Source organism: Phoxinus phoxinus (assembly GCF_949152265.1).
Source record: "Phoxinus phoxinus genome assembly, chromosome: 7".
NCBI classification, from domain to species: Eukaryota; Metazoa; Chordata; class Actinopteri; order Cypriniformes; family Leuciscidae; genus Phoxinus; species Phoxinus phoxinus.
In genome coordinates, this window is record NC_136882.1 from 35484359 (window position 1) to 35504227 (window position 19869).

The 19869-nt window shown below is 37.5% G+C and overlaps 1 protein-coding gene across 9 annotated transcripts in view; it reads right to left on the minus strand.

The window, feature by feature from the left end:
• Nucleotides 1-19869, minus strand: part of tns1b (tensin 1b) — a 129345-nt gene that overhangs the window by 88917 nt on the left and 20559 nt on the right. For all 9 annotated transcript variants that reach the window (XM_079618621.1, XM_079618620.1, XM_079618615.1 and 6 more), the window contains exon 2: nucleotides 3211-3249. Coding sequence is in view for 5 of the 9 variants with exons in the window: in XM_079618627.1 (XP_079474753.1) it covers nucleotides 3211-3249 (39 nt within the window). In the remaining 4 variants the exon portion in view is untranslated. The remainder of the gene's footprint in view (nucleotides 1-3210; nucleotides 3250-19869) is intronic.

The following is a 19869-nucleotide window of genomic DNA, read 5'->3' on the forward strand; positions in this document are numbered from 1 at the left end:
AGCAGATCACCCTAGATAGGGAACGTAACGCATCTCTGTACTTTTGTACTGATAAGGTCCGTTTATGAGTGAATCTCACAAAAACATGACCAGCCAGTTGCATAAACAAAGACATTATGTGAAGACCGTGTCTTCAGAACTTTAAAAAGTTATGAACAGTCTTAAAGAAAAAACATGGATGACTAACATGTAAGACTAGTCTTAGCCGTTTATGCAACTGGCAGGTCATATTTCACCCAAAATCTATAGTAATAACAATAAATACATATATATTTTGCATTAATAACAATTCAGCACATTCTGCACATACGCAGTATCCTGCAAATTCCTCTAAATCTTTTAATGTAATTATTGTATATAATTAAATGAAATGTAGTACAACAAATATTATTATGATCATGTAAAAATAATTGTTATAATATAATTAATATAATATAAAAATATATGTTAATGTCATTATTTTATATAATTTTAATTATAATAAAAAAATAAATAAAAGCGCAAACACAATATTTTTTTTTCTCTTTTGGGCTGAAATGTAACTCAGATGTGCCTTTTGTTTTGTTTAATTTACCCTTATGCACATGAATACATATCATGTCACAATGATCATAAAACAACAAAATATATACTTAAAATGTGAAATACTTGCTTTTTGCCAAAATCATCACCAGATCATTGATAAAATCATTAGATTGACACATTAGCTATCTTGATGATGTGAAGTTATGTTTTTTTTAGATCATAACACCAACAGTGAACCTTTTCATCCAAAATTGAACATTCATATTGACATTTGATCGTTGTTATTCGGCCTCAGATCACAGGTCTAGCCACCAGCCAGCCAACTCATTTAGTGGAGGAGAATTGACCAAACATGGAGCGAGGAGAAAGCAGGTCTACGAGATTCAGCCCGACCAGAAATATTCCTGAATTCACTGAAAAGCCATTAAACAGGGTTGTTTTTGGCTTCACTGAGCTGCGTCACTGTAAACACAGAGAGTTCAGCAGCTTTGTCCTTGCTGAAGGCAGTGTGTGTGTGTGTGTGTGTGTGTGTGTGTGTGTGTGTGTGTGTGTGTGTGTGTGTGTGTGTGTGTGTGTGTGTGTGTGTGTGTGTGTGTGTGTGTGTGTGTGTGTGTGTGTGTGTGTGTGTGTGTGTGTGTGAGTGTGTGTGTGTTTGTTTGTTTGAGATGTTCATGCTGCAGGTCTAAGCCTTACATAAGCAGATTCTTCATTTTCACTGTCTATCTGGACAGCTGCTATGAGTTTCCTTCATCAATACAGCCACTGTTGTCCTTAAGATCCCAGTTTATTTATCCCAGTGAAGTTCCGCTGCCACAGGCCTCCACTGTAACACTCCCATCACTTCAGACAAAACACCTCTCAACTTTACCTGTCAACATTTACACTCTGATATTAATCTAAACACAATCGACATTCAATCACACTTTAAATTAGGGTCCAATTCTCACTATTAACTACAATGTTTGCCTCAAACTCCTAATTACTGCTTATTAATAGTTTGTAAGGTAGCTGCTAAGTTTAGGTATTGGTTTAGATTAAGGATGTAGAATATGGTCATGCAGAATTAGCCATTAACATGTGCTTTATAAGTACTAATAAACAGGAAAAATATTAGTATTATGCATGCCAATAAAGCAACATGTTAATAGTGAGAATCGGACCGTAAACTAAAGTGTGTTACCTAATATTCTTATGTTTATTATTTTATCAAAATGAGCACATTATTAACAAAAAACATCCTGCCCTCAACCTGTCCTAATTCTAATATACATAAAAACATATTATATTTATAAGACATATATATATATATATAATCAACTCTCTCTCTCTCTCTCTCTCTCTCTCTCTCTCTCTCTCTCTCTCTCTCTCTCTCTCTCTCTCTCTCTATATATATATATATACACACACGTATCATAAATTATATTACATTAAAAAAAAAGTTAAAATAAATTAACAATAAATAACACGGCAAAAAAAGTGACTTGAACTTGTCCACCACACAATATTTTGAATTGTATGGCTTATATATTCAAATATTAATATGAATAATTAAAATAATAACAAACCAATAAATATTTGTATTTGTTTTACATGTATGTTAATTATATTAATAATACTTAAATATTAAAAACACAATTAAAGATAGTTTAAAAGATATAATTCTATATTTGAATATTATATATAACATATTAACAGATTATAATATTAAATTTAATGTAGAAAATATATGCATCTTTAAAGGATGTTCAATGTAAATCTTTTGTCAGCACCATCAGTTTTTCGGTGATGATGATTCAATAAATGAAGCTAAAAATTCGATTAAAATATTAAATATTATTACATTATATATAACATTATTGATATGGCAGTACAGATAATATCTGATGATGTTGATATCTGTGATAGCAAGAAAATAAAACACAATTTTTGAGAAAATGGAAAGTGAAGAACGTTTAACATATTCAACATCATTCCTTGCAGACATGTGGCAAGTTTTGTCCCATGTCTCAGGAATCATATTTTTTCTCTCTCAGTTTTCACACTTGACTTCAGAACATCAGCTTTTATAGTTCAGTTGATTTGACTGATTTGAAGTGTGTGTTTACGGTGCGTGTGCCGACAGCGACCCTGCATACCTGCATTCACACTGCGCACTTTACAATGCCATGCTTCATCTGAGAAGTGATTGAGGGAACGAGAAAGAGAATTAACCAAACCCTGTCCAGCTCATGAAGCCAAACTTCCCCCCCAAAATCAACTAAAGCTATCAGTTCCATACCGAGCACACTGTGTACAACAAGAGACTTGTTTCATGAACGCGGGCAGAGTAATGATGGATTCTGGCTTGCCTTGCGCAGAGAGCATACATGAGGAGGAGGAGGAGAGAGATCTTTTGGAGACCAAAAACACAATTCAAACCAAAAAAGGAATGTTCACTATGCTATCGCTCACGCTTTGTTATTCCCGCTGGCTTATTTAGGTCTTGGGAGAGATCTGAACCGAAGACCCCAAGCTTTTATTTCCTTCTTATAAATATTAATGGTTGTGGGATGATCCGTTCTGGCCTCCAAAATAGGCAAAAACATCTCTTTATCATTAATCTGATTAACAGAGCAGATTCCGAGAGACGACTGTTCTAGGAAACCATCACAAAAGGGTCATCAAAACAACCACAGAAGTGCTTACCAGTTCATAGTTGGCAACGGGAACGCAGGAGGAGGATACCTGCAACACACAGAGAACACAAACATCAGGGCAAATTCTGGGACTTTAATGTGGACACATTTTACTACTGTTATATGACATATTTCCAAGAAGAAAATACACAACTGGCCTTATTTTATCATTGCTGGGATTGAGAAACAGACTAAAGAAGAATTCATGACTGGCGGTGCAACTTATTCTATTTGGATAAAAGGTTACTAAGACAAACATTTTGCTTTCATTTGGAAAAACATGCACAGAGGAATTGTGCTCAATAAGGAACATTATTGTGAATTATGAAGAAGGTCAATTTTGATTTCAAACATATGGCCACAAAACACTGGTTATTTTCACCAAAAAAGACATACGAAACAGCCAATTAACATTCCTAATCCCGAATTATTTATTTCTCACATGATGCACATTAGTGACTTTATTTATATTAGTCAACAACTGTACTACATCAATGAGTATTGCTATTACAGATTTAAAGATGAAATAAAAATGTTAATTTTCAGTCACAAACAGATTGTAATCATCACTGGTTCATGTTTTAGAAACGGGCAACGAGAGCGCTAACCTCATTTTCACCATTTCATAAGCAGGATTGGAAAGTCACTGATGTTTAAAGGTGATTTGCTTTGTCGGAACTCGCAATCTGCTGAAGTCCATTATAATAGGATTGCAGCTCAGACCACTGCCACAACTAATATCCCGTCTCCCATGAACAAATGAGCTCTGTGCTTCACAAACAGGATGGCGGACCATCATTTCTGGCTCTGCTTCGACTAGAGCATTAAGAAAATCTGAGGAACACACAAACAAGAAGCCTTCTCCACAGCTGTCTAAAAGCACAGGCAGCTGCCTCAGTCAATGACTAAACCATTCCCATTCAAATATGACTAATGAGTCAATACAAAAGACCAAGCAAATATAAATCAGACTCATTTCTCAGTAGAAATGAAAACACACATTTATGAATCAATTCACTCTTTAGTCTTTCCACAAATCATGGCTTGGTGTATTTTTAGCTTCATATACTGTCATGTTATTTATTTAAATAAATTAAAGGTAATTTGGCTTTTTTTGGTGTGTGTGTAAAAATGTATTCAATCCAAAAAAAAAAAATACTCAAATAATAAGTCAAGAAGATATCATGGCTGAAATTACCATTCATCACACTACACTTGGAAGGTCAAGTCAAGCACATTGCATTGTGGGATACGGTGTTAATAAGCCAAAAGAGGGCGTGCGTTACAGTGATTTTACCACGGGCAAGCCTGTGACTTGGAACCCACAAACATAACGCTGTTTTATTTCTCACTGGTTGAGGACAAATGTGGTAAATAAATAAAGTCAAGGCAACGTGGGTCAGATTTCACTTGTGTCATTCCAAGTACAACTATTTATGAATTCTCAAAGTTCAAGCGTGTCTTGCAAAATTTGATTCAGATGAAAGTGAGGAATTTGACACAGTCTGGAAGCCATCGGCTCTTACCATTTGTTTTGACAGCTGAATATATATATGTGTGTTCTTTTCAACCATCTGGCATTTGTGTTAAATTTGCTCGCTCCATTTAATTGCTCGTCTTAATGCTGACGGAGCACATCAGGTTTCCCAATGTCACTTTCACATTTATCAATGACCTCGACCTGTCATTGATAAAGTGTTCATGAAAAAGGTGCTGAGCCTTAACTAACTGAGTTTATAGTTTAACAGGTGTCCCGCACCTGAAGATCACATGTCTTGTATCGGTGGTGTTTGTGAAGGAAAACATTATTATTAATATTGCTCATATTTAGCAATGGCATATTAACTCACATTAGCAACACACTAAGAGAGTGGGGAAAGACTGAATGCATTGGTACATACATACCATTCACATTTTCTTCAGGGAATGTAAAAAACGAGATTAATTCTAGGATAAAAAGTCTAGATAGTCATAAAAAAGGTCTGTGTGGCTGTTTACTTGGTAACAATGATCCGCCTCATACTTTCATTATGTGAACAGGAAGTTTTCTCCTTAATAAGTGACATGAGACTTGAAGCATGACTAGTGCTTCTGTTTGATTTGACTTCTTGATAAAAGATGTTATTCCAGCTGTGGATGTGGAGCTGTAAAGCACACAAACACTGAAAAGCTCTTGTTTTTTCTCACTACAGGTCTCAGCATATCTAAACGCACTCTAAACACAAATGATCAACCACTGTAAACAGGAAGACCGATAAGAGTGAAACAACTCATTTAAGCAAGCTGACATCCCACATGTTGGATAAAGTTAGACAAACATGGATCCACTGCTTTTAGAACATTAATACAGCTTACAGTAAAACAGCAGAAAATACACAACGGTCTGAAATCACATTGACAAAAACTGTGGCCAGTTGCATAACCTTAGCCGCCATGTTAAGACTGTCTCAAGAAATAATTAGGTGTTCAAGCACGAAGTGCTGAAAACCTATTGTAATTGTACTGATTTTTATTATTATTTTTCTTCTGCCGTAAAACGCGTTGTGCAGCCCAAACCGTAAGTGCTAGAGACTTGAAACTTTGCCAGATGGTAGTACAAAAATCGAGGAGAGGTTATCAAAGTATGAGCCCCATTGGCCCATAGGTGGCGCTATAGCAACCAAAAGCGCAAAACTGGTCATAACTCCAAGACCGTATGTCGCAGACTCAAGTGTCTTATATCATTGGAAAGCTGGTCACCTGAAGAAAAAAACGTATATCTCCGATTTAATTTCCGCCATGATAGATTTTCCGCCATTTTGAATTTTGTCAAAAACCTACTTTTGCAAACTAGTCCCTGGTTTTTTGCCAGATCGGAACCAAACCAGTGCAGAAATGTTCTCTGGAGTCTGAAGATCAATAATTATCGAAAAAAAATTGAATTATTGATCCACGTTCGCTAGGGGGCGCTAAATGAATGTTGTGGGAGGAGCCTATTTTTCTAAAATGTCTATAACTCAAGAAGTAACGGAGATTTATTCACCAAACTTGGTACACATGTGTAGGAGGTCAATCTGAGGTCACAATACAAAAACCGCGTCGATTGGCCACATGGTGGCGCTATAATCAAGAAAAAACAAATACACACATGACCGTTTGTCCGATTGACTTGAAATTTGGTATGCAGTGTCTTGGCCCAAGGCCCAATGTATGTCCAGAAGGATATTGGCGTATCTAAAAAAAAAATGGCCGCCATTGGCCAATTAAGTTTAAGCACCTATTAGACAAGGTTAACGGAGGCCAATCAGAACGAAACTCGTCGGGCATGTTCAACTCGTGGCCAAAGAGGTCTGTAAGAAATTTGAAATAAATCGGCCTCTAGTTGGCGCTAACGAGTTTTACGGCTCTGTAATCACGAAGATCTCCTCATTCTGAACAACTTTGCCTCTAGAACTAATGCTGTCAATTGAATCGTTCATTAAATATTTGCAATTACGTTAAAAACCTACTTTTGCGAACTAGTCCCTGGTTTTTCGCCCGATCGGAACCAGACCAGTCTAGGACAATTCTCTGGACTCTCTAGATCAATAATTATCAAAAAAAAGTTGAACTTTTGCATTTTGCGCATGGCTATAATTGGCTCTTTTAGAAAAGGGGTGTGTCAAAATACACTCAAAAGCCTATAAATCCTAAATAAAAACTCGGAATTTCACAAAAATTGGTGAGCATATGTCCAATAACATCATTAACAAGCATGCAAAATTTCATGGAGATCGGACAACAGGTGGCGCTATAACTGTTAAAAAGCTTTTAAACCATATATTTCCTATGGTAAATTGCCTGTATTGGCTGTAAATGGTGTTTTTCCATCTATAATGTCAGTGGTTAAATGCTTGCTAAATAAATCTTAATGTCTTTTAACGTTAATGTGCTTAAAGGCCTTAACTGCTTGAACACTGATAAATGCTGCTTGCAGCTTTAATTTCACTTGTTTTTCTGATTTAAATTAGAACGATCTACCTTCTCATGTAACTGACTTTAAAGACCAGTAAGACCAGTATTAGAGAGAAAAAAATATGACTAACTTTAAAGTGTCGTTTTAACATCTGAGTAAACTAGAGGGGTTCAGGGTTTCAGGTAGACCAACATTAAGGTTATTTGCCAACAGTTAAAATTGAATCATCAAAAGTCAAAATAAAACACTGCTTAGTCTACACTGTATTCATTCTTTGTAAAGCTACACAAGGTATTCAGTCAAGGGCAGTGTGTGAATTTGTCTTTGTCTTTCAATGTTTGATTGACATTAATCACACAGACGGAAGCAGGTTTATTAGGCTGCTGTCACTTTAAGAGCTGCACAGATCCAATATACTGTTACATACTTCTTTCTTTCTCAACTGTTTAGTCGGGGGGAAAAACTGGGCTTTTTGTAATCTTTTGGAGTATTAAAATCATGCCACTATCCCAAGCCGTTGCGTTATGCATATCACGATATTCCGATAATTTCAACATATCATGTAGCCATATTATTTATTAGTTTAAATAAATTAAGACTTTAAAACTTTGAACGTTGTAAAACAAAGGAAACTTATGATATAATATATGATACTGTAAATAAATTGTAAGAAATGATATAGCCAACTGGCAAAAAATATGAAAAAGTTCTGCTCCAATATATGAAACATATTTGTATATACTGTACTTTTGTGCTGGATCATGTTTGTAAGACTACTCTACCTATGTGGGTGGTAATTGTTAATGAATCAGTCATTGTATAATCAATAAACTAGCCAGCTGATTTAGCTAATCATTCTGGTGCCTTGACATGTATAAATGTTGACTAATGTTCAAGCTTTTAGCACTGAAGAAAGTTGAAGATGGACTGAAACCTTTTCTTTTTTTTGTGTGTACACTCACATTTTTGTTAGTACACTTTGGTATTTTGCTGTCACTTTCTTTTTTAATAATAATTTAAAAATAATTTAATAATTTTCAATGGATAAGTCCATGGAAGATTGAATTTGTTTGGTGTGTGGATGTTTTTCAAGCCACATATATACATTCACACATAAATATTATACATGTATTATTATAATTGTTGTGCTCTGAGTCAGGCTGATATATGTCCCATCTTATTTATCTAACATTAACTCTTTTTCAGAGCAGGTCTCAATTTACTGACAGCCCGTTCCGACATGGCAGACATTTACATGATCTTGCATGGAAACCATACACATCCTTATCTCCAGCCAGTCCTAATAAGACCACTGTACCACTCCATAATACTTCAGTGATAAACGGAAATCTCTCCCTAATCTCAGTCCGTCTCAGAGCTCTGCTCTAAGCCTTTCTCCAGCGGCCTGGTCAATCTCCAGACCGGATTCCATCACCTGGCCTAACTCGGCCCGCAGGCACCTGCTGATGACAGCCCGTACACCTGCTATCCATAACTAACAAACATCTTATGTCTGCGCTGAGACCTGGCCCGACCCAGCATGCCTTCGTGTCTCTGAAGATGCCTGGAATGTTTGAAACGGAGCCCTGGTGACTTCTCTTTCAAAGGTCATTCTGGAAGGGCAACCTTTATTTACAATTATATTGTTAGCGATATGAAATTAAACATTACAAATATTAAAGTATGAAACAATATAATAACAATAAAAAAATTATTAAATTATACTTTTAACTTTGACTATGAATCAATTTGAACTGTCCGTTTCAGTTCATCAAGCCTGCATTTATTTGATCAAAAATACAGAAAAAAGAGTCGTATTGTGAAATATTACTACAATTTAAAATAATGGTTTTCTATTTTAATATACTTTAAAATATAATTTATTTATGTGATGCAAAGCTGAATGTTTAGCATTGTTACTCCAGTATATATATATATATATATATTGGATGCGATTAATCACGATTAATCTTTTGACAGCCCTACTATATAATAAGACTGAAAATCCAATGAATATCCAAAGACTGAAAACTGTTCGGATATTATCTTTAAGCTTTATCGCTCAGTCCTACACGGAAGCACTGACCCTGAACCTTTGACACGGGTCAGATGAGGACATTAAGAGTGGCTAGAAATCCTGAACGAGCCCGTCTCATTGCAAGAAAGCAAGAAAACAGGTGGCTCAAATGTCAAAGACAACTTAAAAGTGTTTGCTAATAATTAGTATGATACAAACAACAAACAATGACACTCTTTAACGGGACGTCATCGCGTACATAATGAAACTGATGAACATGCAACCCCTTGGACCCTCATCTGTAAAAACAAGCACCCTGAGAGCTGCATTCATCATGTTGGCAACAGAAGCGGGTTGTTGCTGGTATTCACATCAAGGTTCAGTCGTGTAAATCATCCTGAGGCGGTCTACCCCGAGTGTAACCTCTGGTAAATGGTTCATGTCAGGCCTTAAACCGCAGCAAGGGTGCAGGTGAACATACAACAGGTGATAACCGCAGGTCTACTGGTGGGCAACCGCAACACTAAAAATAATCCTGACAATCATCCTGTGGTTATCCAAAAACCAAAGACAAACATAGACATGACAGGTTGGTACAATATTCACCTGCAAGGAAAGAAATACCACCTGCAATTGGATGAATGTCCTGAAACCTAATAGCAACGTGTCCTGATCACATTTACCCTAAAAGCAAAGGAAAAACCTGAGGAATTCTGTAAAAACATATGGAATGGCATAAGATTGTTTTGCATTTTTAGTTAGGAAATTAGGGAAACATTTTCCCGCAAACGCTCATTACCTGTTAACTAAACTTAATGTTTAAAAAGCTGCATTTTAATGTTTTCCATGAGATTCACCTTATTCCTGCTACAGAGCAAAACATGTCCTCTTCAAGCACATCATTCATCCATCAATTTATCCTTGATATTATGGTACGCAACACTTTAAAGTCTCATCTTCCAAAGAATGGTTTGTAGAAAAACTGCAACAGTGCCTCCAAATAAAATCATTTATAAGATATTTTGTTTTTGAAGAGTTGTAATGGATAGTGAGGGAAAATCATCAACATCAACTTTCTAATTAACCTGACATGGTATATTAAAAATACTGTTGGCTCTCTATTGGTGTATGTTTCTCACTAGTAAGCCGCTTTGGATAAAAGTGAGTAATAAAAGTAAGTGTGAATAGATATTGGGAAAAAACTGACATTGCGATATTTAGTTTTTCTGCGATATATTGTGATATGACAACAATTTCACCAGATGATTTGAATAGCTCTATTTGTTAGGAATCAATCATTCAAGGATGATTTGGGTTAGTTTCGCAGCGGACTGAATCTGTATAGAAAATAATAAACAAATTACAAGCATAGATAATAATAATATACAGAGCAAAATGACTTGAAATTTAGACTTTATAACTCAGGATTTTCACACACACACACACACACACACACACACACGCACGCACACGCACACACACAAACTTCTTGGCTGGCATGTCTGTGATTTATTTTCTGCGCGGAAAAGAAAGAGAAACAAAGCGAGCGAGGGAACGAGACAGAAAGGGGAGTGGATGTGTGTTGATAACACTGGAGTGTACAAATGAATATTACATAATGAGCGGTAATTGTGTTGTTGCATTCCTCGCATGCTTGCGTTAACAAGATTAAACCGAGACCCGCTGCATTCAGACAGCAGCCCGCATCACGTGTGCTGGAAAAAAAACATTTTACCTTAAACTTTAACTCTTTCCCCGCTCTACACTTGTTTCACCCCCTACCGTATAACAGTAAAAAAACACGGAAAGCCGGGAAGCGTTGTCTCATAAATGATGGAAAATTCCATCAATGGCGGGGAAAGAGTTAAAGGGATAGTTTAAAATGAAAATTATAGTTCTATCAAGGACACTATATTCCTAGTGTGCTATGCCATTAGGAACAGAGCAAAATTCAATTTGTTCATGATGCTGATTTAATTTTTGGCTGAATTATTCCTCCAAAATAAGTTTTAGGAAATTAAATTGTAGTTGTGGTGGATGGAAACCACACTCATGCTGAACTCAAAAGCACAAGCTCCTTCATGTGTATCCCAGATGATGGAATATTTGCATTTGGCACCAAACAAACACAGAAGGAAAGAGATACTTGCTTGACTAAGGAGGCTTGATGTGGTATAATGCATTTCAACACCAAATTTTCAAGACCAAATGGATTTCTTTGGTGATGATTACTGTATAATGACTTTTAATAAATAATCATCATCACCACCACATAATTTCAGGATAATTTCTAAAGTATGTTTTAAACCTGAGCATAGTACATTGGTGAAAATATAAGCATAGGCTGGATTGGATGTTGAAAGTCATATCAGAGTTTTTTTTTTTTTTTTTTTTTTTAAGCATGCACTGAGGAATTATGCATGATTTTCAGAAGAGCAACAGCACAACCAAGAGTAGCTAATATAAAGCCATAACATATTGTCTGTTTACAATTCACCGTCTTTGCCATGCCATGGAAGAGTGGAAACATTGCGGAGTCATTTCCTCAAAAAAAAAAAAAAAAAAAAAAAAGGACTACTGAGCCAAAGCAAAAGGTTAATCTCTAATCACGAGACACTTATAACTAAGGGCAATTTCTGAAACTCAATCCTGCTCTAAAACAGTGAGAAGCAGGAAAACTGCTCCACATAATTCCAAACCTACACCGCACATAAAACATGATCTCAATATGATCTACACAGCATGAATTGGGATTGTTGACCTTCCAGAGAATGAGCTGGTTGTTTGCTATCAGTGAAACACGGCAGGTTGAAACAGGCAAGAGCCATCTGCATTTAACACACAAGATATGATGAGTTATTGGCCAGAGAAACTCTCCTTTACAAGCAGGTGAAGAGGAGTCCCGAGTCATTCCACCTTAGGAGACAACGGCTGTCCAGAAGAGTTATCCTCACCTCTCGTGCCTCGACCAAAACACTGAGATTGATGTATTTCTCTCTTACACGCACAGATACTGATCCACATAAACTGATCCAAAAACTACAATTAGGGTGTTACTTAGGGACTCATCAAGCAAGCAATGTTTTTACACAATTTTGCCAAGGTGTATTTCCTTAAATCCACTTTAGGCTGAAACAAATACAGACAACACGAAATGGCTTTCACAACTCACTTTGCTTCTATAATTGGACACATAAAAAAAAAGTAGAATGCAACTTGATTATATCAACAGGGACTGACTGGATGAAGAAAAAGTCTCAGAACAGAGCCATTTAGATTGAAAAATAAGGAATTTCCAACATCAAGTGTATAAGAAAGAATTTTTAGAGGCAGAGCAAGTTGACATTTTGATGAAAGAATATGAAGACAAATATATTTTTCTTTGGAATAATGCGCACTGATGAATCAAACAGATTTAGACTAAAATGTAGAGAAAAGTATATAAATGAGGAATTTCAAGGCACATTTAACCCTTAAAAGGCCTAATATTATGCGATAAAAGTAATGAATAAACACTGAAAATATGCTGTAACTTTCAAAATTTCAAGACTATCTCCCCAGTCTAAACTGACTGTTCATTGAATATGACTCATTATTTGAAAAATTAACTTGATTAATAAAATAAGAGCAAGCCCTTTGAGTCTTAAAGTCCTAAAGTTCAGAGAAGCTACAAAAAAGTCATGAAAAATTTAATTATGGTTGTTTTTTTGGCAATTGCCTGGGTTTTATCCCTGGGTTCAGTGCTGCGTGATGTTGCATATCAGCAGAACGGTGGGGCCGGGTGCTGGGTTTCCTGCCTTTATTTCACTGCCCGACCCATAAATCAAATGCAAAAGCAAACAAGCCCACAGCAGCTCTGTGCCAGCAACCCCTGAAACGGGCCTGCTTTCTATAAACATTCCACAGGGAGACGGAGCCCTGATAAGACCTCCACATTCTCCTGAAGATCACGAACCCCGCCTCCATTTCCCATCAGCACCGCGTACGACCATCAAAATATTTCACATCGTGTTCGGCGGCTCTGAGAGGAACAAACTCACTGGTTCTCCACCGCTGGAATTTCCTCATGAACATACACAATCTCTAAACCCGACCGGAACGACTGATAAGAATGGATGTGCTCCAGCCCACAATTCAATGTTCACCACATGTATAGACTTTAATAACTTTCTTTGGTGGTGGAAATTACATTGTTAACATTCTTGGAATAAAATGGCAGTGTTTAATATTTCATAAATACACTTTTTTCACTATATTATGTGGGTGATTTTTCTTTACCCGTTAAATGCTCTTCACTGATACAGCTACAGATACACTGACACAACTAACTTCAATAAAAATAGTTTGTTTTAATAGTTTGTTTTAATAGTTTGTTGCGATTTTAAAGTTGAAGGTGGTCGGAGTCTGTGTAATGTGTCTTTCATATGTGTGTGTATATATATATATATATATAGTGTAGTCTTACTACAGTCTTTCTATATGAAGGGTAGTGTGAAGTAGTGAAGGCTTCACATTGTGCATAAAACACTACTTACCTGTAGTAAATCAAATCACTGTGAAAAGTAGACAGATCGTTTTGAATAAATAAAACTAGACTTGTGAAGAGGTTTTGCTTACTGCAGCTGTTAAAATGATACAGTCAGCAGCTGCCCTGTTCCCTTCAGTAAATATTGGTGTAAACACCAATAAAAAGTCATTTGCACAAATAGTAAAAATACAAAAATAAGGTTGTCATTTTAACATGTTATTCAAATCATATTGTTTTCAAAATCAGCTTGAAATATAACTGCATTCAGGACATGTTACGGTAAAACTTTATTTTAATGATCCAATTTACTCAAATGCAAACTCTACAAACCCGAACCCTAACAACTGTAACCCTAACCTAACAGTCTACTAATACTCTAGTTAGTATTGGTTAGTTAGTTGACATGTAGTTGCGAAGTTACTTATAGTTAGTGGAATGTCTAAAGCGGACCATCGAAATAAAGTATAACCCATGTTAAAAACAGAACAGAGCTCAACTGAATGGAACAGAACTCAAAAACATGCTGCATTCAATGCTTTACAGACAAAACATCCATCTGACGCATATGCTCAAAAACAAGCAAGTAAAATAAACCATTAGTCAAAAACTTTAGCAAAATATATCAATCTGTCATAGTTGATTCAACTCTGGTCATTATATGATATTCTTATGTGCTCAGAGAGAGTGTGTGTTTAAGGTCAATTGGTCCACGGTGACATCACAATCTTGGCAGGATATGAGGAAGAGAAACACATCAGACTGGAGGACTGGCATGTTATAGTAATTATTGGGGACAATACTCCATGCAAGCCACAAAGCTGAACCTCAAAGCTGAAAAAAGCCTCAAACGGGAGCGTGAGCGGCCATGTTTCCTGCCATCCCGTGTCTCCAGCAGCGATGGTGGGTTTTTTAAAAACCCGTTTTTGTGAGGGGAAAGAGCCACATGATTGCACTGAAATTTTAAAATGCAGCAATCATTAAGTCACCATCCAGACATATTTCTGGCTGAACTTGCCACACTGGTACTTGCGCGCACCACAGACCCTCATCCGTACAGGCTTTGGTCAGATTGATTTGCCTCGATCACTAAATCCAGTGGTCAACTGCTGCCGACTTCTGTGAATTTCCAATCAGACAAACACCGCAATATCAGTTGAATGCTCACTGCAGAATGAACATGGCGACATTTGGCTCACACTGAACCTGCAGACTTTTATCATGTTTTTCGGACTGATTTTCTAGGGAAATCAGAGAGCCAGAGTACTACACTCTTATCATCAGCTGAAAGTATTAAATAATTAACCAAAATATTTAATAAACAAACATGGATGGGGTCAGAGATGTATAAATCTGTGGAGCAAATTCCATGTGACTCATTAGTGGCTGCCAATGTCCCTTCCAAAAACCCTATTGGTTTTTATCAAGGACAAAAATGTACCGTTAATGCACGCAATTATGGTTTGTCTGAACGATGCTGTTTAATATCACATGGCCTGGAACTTTAGTAAGTAAATAAATTATAGCCACTGAACATTATAGTTCCTCATAACTTCTTTTGAGTTTTTAATCACGGCAACCTCCTTTAGTCGGAATAGAAGCCCCAGTGTGTGAAAGTGGCCCAAAGGCAGGATGTTTTAACTAATTCTGCCCCAAATGACTTCCTGTGGGCCTCTTAGCAGGTCTACGGTGTGCCAACTTTGAAAAGTGATCTCCACCCATCTGAGAGCCCCTCAACCACTGTCCTTTCTCTCTGAATGCCTTCTTAATGCATCGCTCAACCACACCAACTCAATCCAAACGACCAATTCATTAGAGCAGCAGAACACAAGCCAAAGATGCCATTACTGTACACACTTTATGGCCAACATCAGTAATGTAACAGCAGGTGCCAAATCATTTGGCATCAGAAACTGCTTACAGTTTACTACATTTCACTAATGTATTGCGTTTACTTTTGTTGAAGTGATGAAGCTGCACATTTTTGACGGACTGATATATTTGAGGCTGTGGATGATTGTCCTGACAACTCCGTACACAAAGTGTGTGTGTGTGTGTGTGTGTGTGTGTGCGTGTGTGTGTGTGTGTGTGTGTGTGTGTGTGTGTGTTTTGTGTGTGTCAAATTGTTGTCAGTTACTGATTAAAACTGACTTTCAAATATCAATTGAGTAATTGGCCTGACCAATATAGTGTCCTATTACAAATTCTATCTGACCATTGGCATTATAACGACTAATATGTTTTGTTGACACGGCGACTACTACTTAAAACATTGCAAACACAAATAAAACCCAATTCATCTGAATTGTCACAGACTAATTGACTTATTTGTATTTAAAGTGAAGATTCCAGTCTTTCTGACACATCATCATCTGCAGCTGGTTGCAACAAACTCCTCAGGTTAAGAAAACCCTTAGTGATTATTCGTTTATGATGGGATTTCTTATCTTAAGTGGTTTGTTGCAACCGGCCGTGTACTTTCCGACTCATGTGATCCCAATCTTCATGACGGGTGCTCCATCAGCCCCAGCGTGCAGAACGTGCCACCCGCCAACCTGCAGTGATAAACAACCCAAGCAAGCGGCAGGGCTTTGTTTCCGCAGAGCCGACGCATTCATCCGTTTAAATCTGCAGGCTGTGAAGATGCTGCAGGGGTCTTAAATCAGTCCCAGAGCCCCGGCTTCTACGCAGGAATGCCGTGGCACGTATTTCTGCCTCCGTCAGCATCTCCTTCGCAGCCTCCAACCATTCGGCCGAGACAGACTTCAACTTGCTAATGCCTGAAAACCTCTTAAAGATCGCTGCTAATTTGCTGTGACCTCGTGAAAAGCTGGGCCCCAATCTAAACTGCCCCATGTTGGTTACATTTTGGCTATCTTGTCAGATTTCATGTTCGCTGGCACTGTAATTGAACAACCCTGGAGAATGTGGACATCTTGAATGCATTTGCTCTGGTGCCGTTGGAAAACAGTGGCTCTTTTAACATGGCAGTCAACAAGGATTACGGGGAAGTCTATCTGTCTGAGGATCGTAAAGCGGAATGGTAAAGTAACTAGGTGTATGTGATGGTAGGATAACAGAGGCATGATCAGGCACAGATTGATGTTGCCCAGATATTTTGAGGCAAAATCTGAAGAATTCTGCTAAATTGAGGTCAATGGATTCTAAAATGGAGCTGAAATATAATCAAATTAGCCAAAATATATAATAAACAGACACACAAACAAGGTCCTGAGAAAATGCAGTACTCTGTGATTGATGAAGACATTTTTTTTAGATTTTTTTTTTTTAAATTACAAAAATGTATACATATACACAAGGGGTGTAACATTACACAGAAGTCATGGTTCGCTACACACCCCGGTTTTGGGGTCGCGGTTCGATATGAGTTCAGTATAACAGGAAAAAAGCAACACATACACAATGCTAGTTTTCTTTTAATTTATTTTGATATGTGTTAGCAAACTTTTGAACAATAGTGTGTGTTAATCCCAGACATTTGTTGCTATATCTACATCTGTGGTTGATCTAAAGTGCAGGATGGTCAACATAAATAAAATGTAATGATGTAGTGATTGAGCAAATACACTAAATTGCGCAGAAAGTTCTGCAAGTGCAGATTCCACACGAGTCTGGTCATAACTCAAACATCTGCAGAACCTCACACGATGGGCTGTCACAAAAACTGTAAATAGTATGTTATGTGGAAATAAGTGTTAGTTCTCCCTTGATAAGATTTCGGAAAATTCGAAGAAAAAAATTCCCATTAATCCTGAAAAAAAGTTTTGTTTTGTCACGGTATGAATTTGTGGTAAAGATCTCCAGGTATGATGCTAAAACATGGCACAAGAATGTAAACAAGCTTAACAGCACCTTAAAAACACTCTCAAATTTACGAGCGAGTTCTCCTGTCATTTACCTCCATCGCTATAATTTCCATGTATGCATTTTGCATAATTCGCTGGTATATTTGAACAGGGGATACAGCTTTTCTAGGAGGAATGCTGAGGATCGTGTGTTGATCTCATTGTTCGACGGCTGGCCAAACTCTCTAACGGCAGAGATGCTGATTTATTTATCTGGTGGAATCCAAGGCGACACTAAATACATCTTCCATCCATGAGATCAAATGATCCTTGAACTTCAATAACAGTGCGTTTTTTAAATGCACATTTATCACATTGAATTCCACAGTGGACAGTGTTAGAGTGCTGTGGATCTGAACTCATCCGCCTCTCTATGTGTAAGCGGGAAATGTTGGAACTGCAGTTACAGAGGAGCTCGAGGAGCCTCTAAATCACAGCCGAAGCCAACAGGAGGAATGCTGGAGAAAACTGCTCCGAGCTCAACCAAGCTGCATCTCGTTCGACTATGATTACCTGGAGATCAAGCGTAGACAAAGCGAGAGAAAGATTTTTGTTTTGTTAATATAGAAAACCATTATTACTATAAAAATTTGCCACAAAGGGTGTGTTCACACTTGAAGTTCATTTCTCTTGGATTTTTTTATGATCTGGACCAAAAAGAAAATAATAAATTTAGTGCAAGTTCGCTTAGAACGTAGAGATAAAAAAAAGTCTTTTATGACATATATCTTGCAACAGAACTTACCGAACATTCAGAACAATGCTGTGTGCTGGCCTAAACTGTATTTTTGATCGTATTTTTACCAGCTGAGAACTCGTGGAGACATTTTAAAATGACACACACACAAACGAAGATCTGCAGCAAGGAGATGGTGTTTCCGACACCTTTACGGAACTGTGATGAGCAATGTAGCTCCTGAGAAGAACCAGGTATGTTTGAGCATTCTGTCCTTTTTAGGGTCGCATCTTGTGGCATCACATCATGTTTTTGGATTGTTTAGATGTCTTTGATCCGTGCTGCGTTCATATTTGAACCGTACCACAAAAAAAAAGATTGGTCTCGATCCGCTTGTTTCGTGCGCAACAGGGTTCAGATGGCAGTGTTCACACTTATTCAAATGAGCCGCACTTAGGTCGTGTGTCCACCAAAGCGTTTTTAGACAGCTGAAAACGCTAGGCGCTCTGCTGAAAACGCCGAGCTATGTGCGCTTGAGAGCGTTTTGGCAGCGCAGGTTTTTTTTTCAGTTGAGACGCTTCGTTGCTATGATACAAAATATCCGTTGGTCAGCAATGTAGCTCCTGAGAAGAACCAGGTATGTTTGAGCATTCTGTCCTTTTTAGGGTCGCATCTTGTGGCATCACATCATGTTTTTGGATTGTTCAGATGTCTTTGCTCCGTGTTGCGTTCATATCTGAACCGTACCAGGAAAAAAAGATTGTTGTTTGGTGTGCACCAGGGTTCGGATGGCAGTGTTCACACTTATTCAAATGAGCCGCACTTAGGTCGTGTGTCCACCAAAATGTTTTTAGCCAGCTGAAAACGCTAGGCGCTCTGCTGAAAACGCAGAGCTATGTGCGCTTGAGAGCATTTTGGCAGCGCAGGTTTTTCAGTTGAGACGTTTCATTGCTATGATACAAAATATTAGTTGGTCGGTGTGGTATTAGTCCCGCCCCTCCTCCACTGTGATTGGACGGTTGGGTAAAAAGTGACAGTGATGAGTGCTGCGTTTTACCCAAAGTTGAACATACTTCAACTCTCGGCAACCTGTAAAAAACGCCGAACGCTCAGCGCTTCAGCGTGAAAAAGAGCGTTACCCGGCGCTCCCATTGAAAACAGCCAGCCGCGTGAAAAAAAACACTTTGGTGGACACACGGCCTTATAAAACAATCGCGCCAGAGTTCTTTTGAATCGAACCAAACCTTTCAAGAGTGAACACAGCCAAACTTACCAATACCTAGGCAGCTCTTCTTGCATTTTCTAAGCAGAGTTCTGTGAAATGTTAAACATGGCACAACATTTTTTGTTTACATTGAGTGAGGAATTTGTCTGGCCACAGCTAATGCAGAAACTCTAAGTGGTTTATTTATTAATTAATTAATTAGTAACTAGAAATAGTGGTTCACTTCTACGGGTTAAGATGGATCACTTCCACATACAAAAGTATGGGGTCTAAGATTTGAATTAAATTCTGCAACAAAACTCTAGTGTAAAACACCATTATTGGTGAGCATAGTCAACTTAATTGAAAATCATATAAGAAAACAATAAATGTAGAGGGCATAAGATATGTATAACTTTATGAATAAGGAGACCTTCAGTTCTGAAG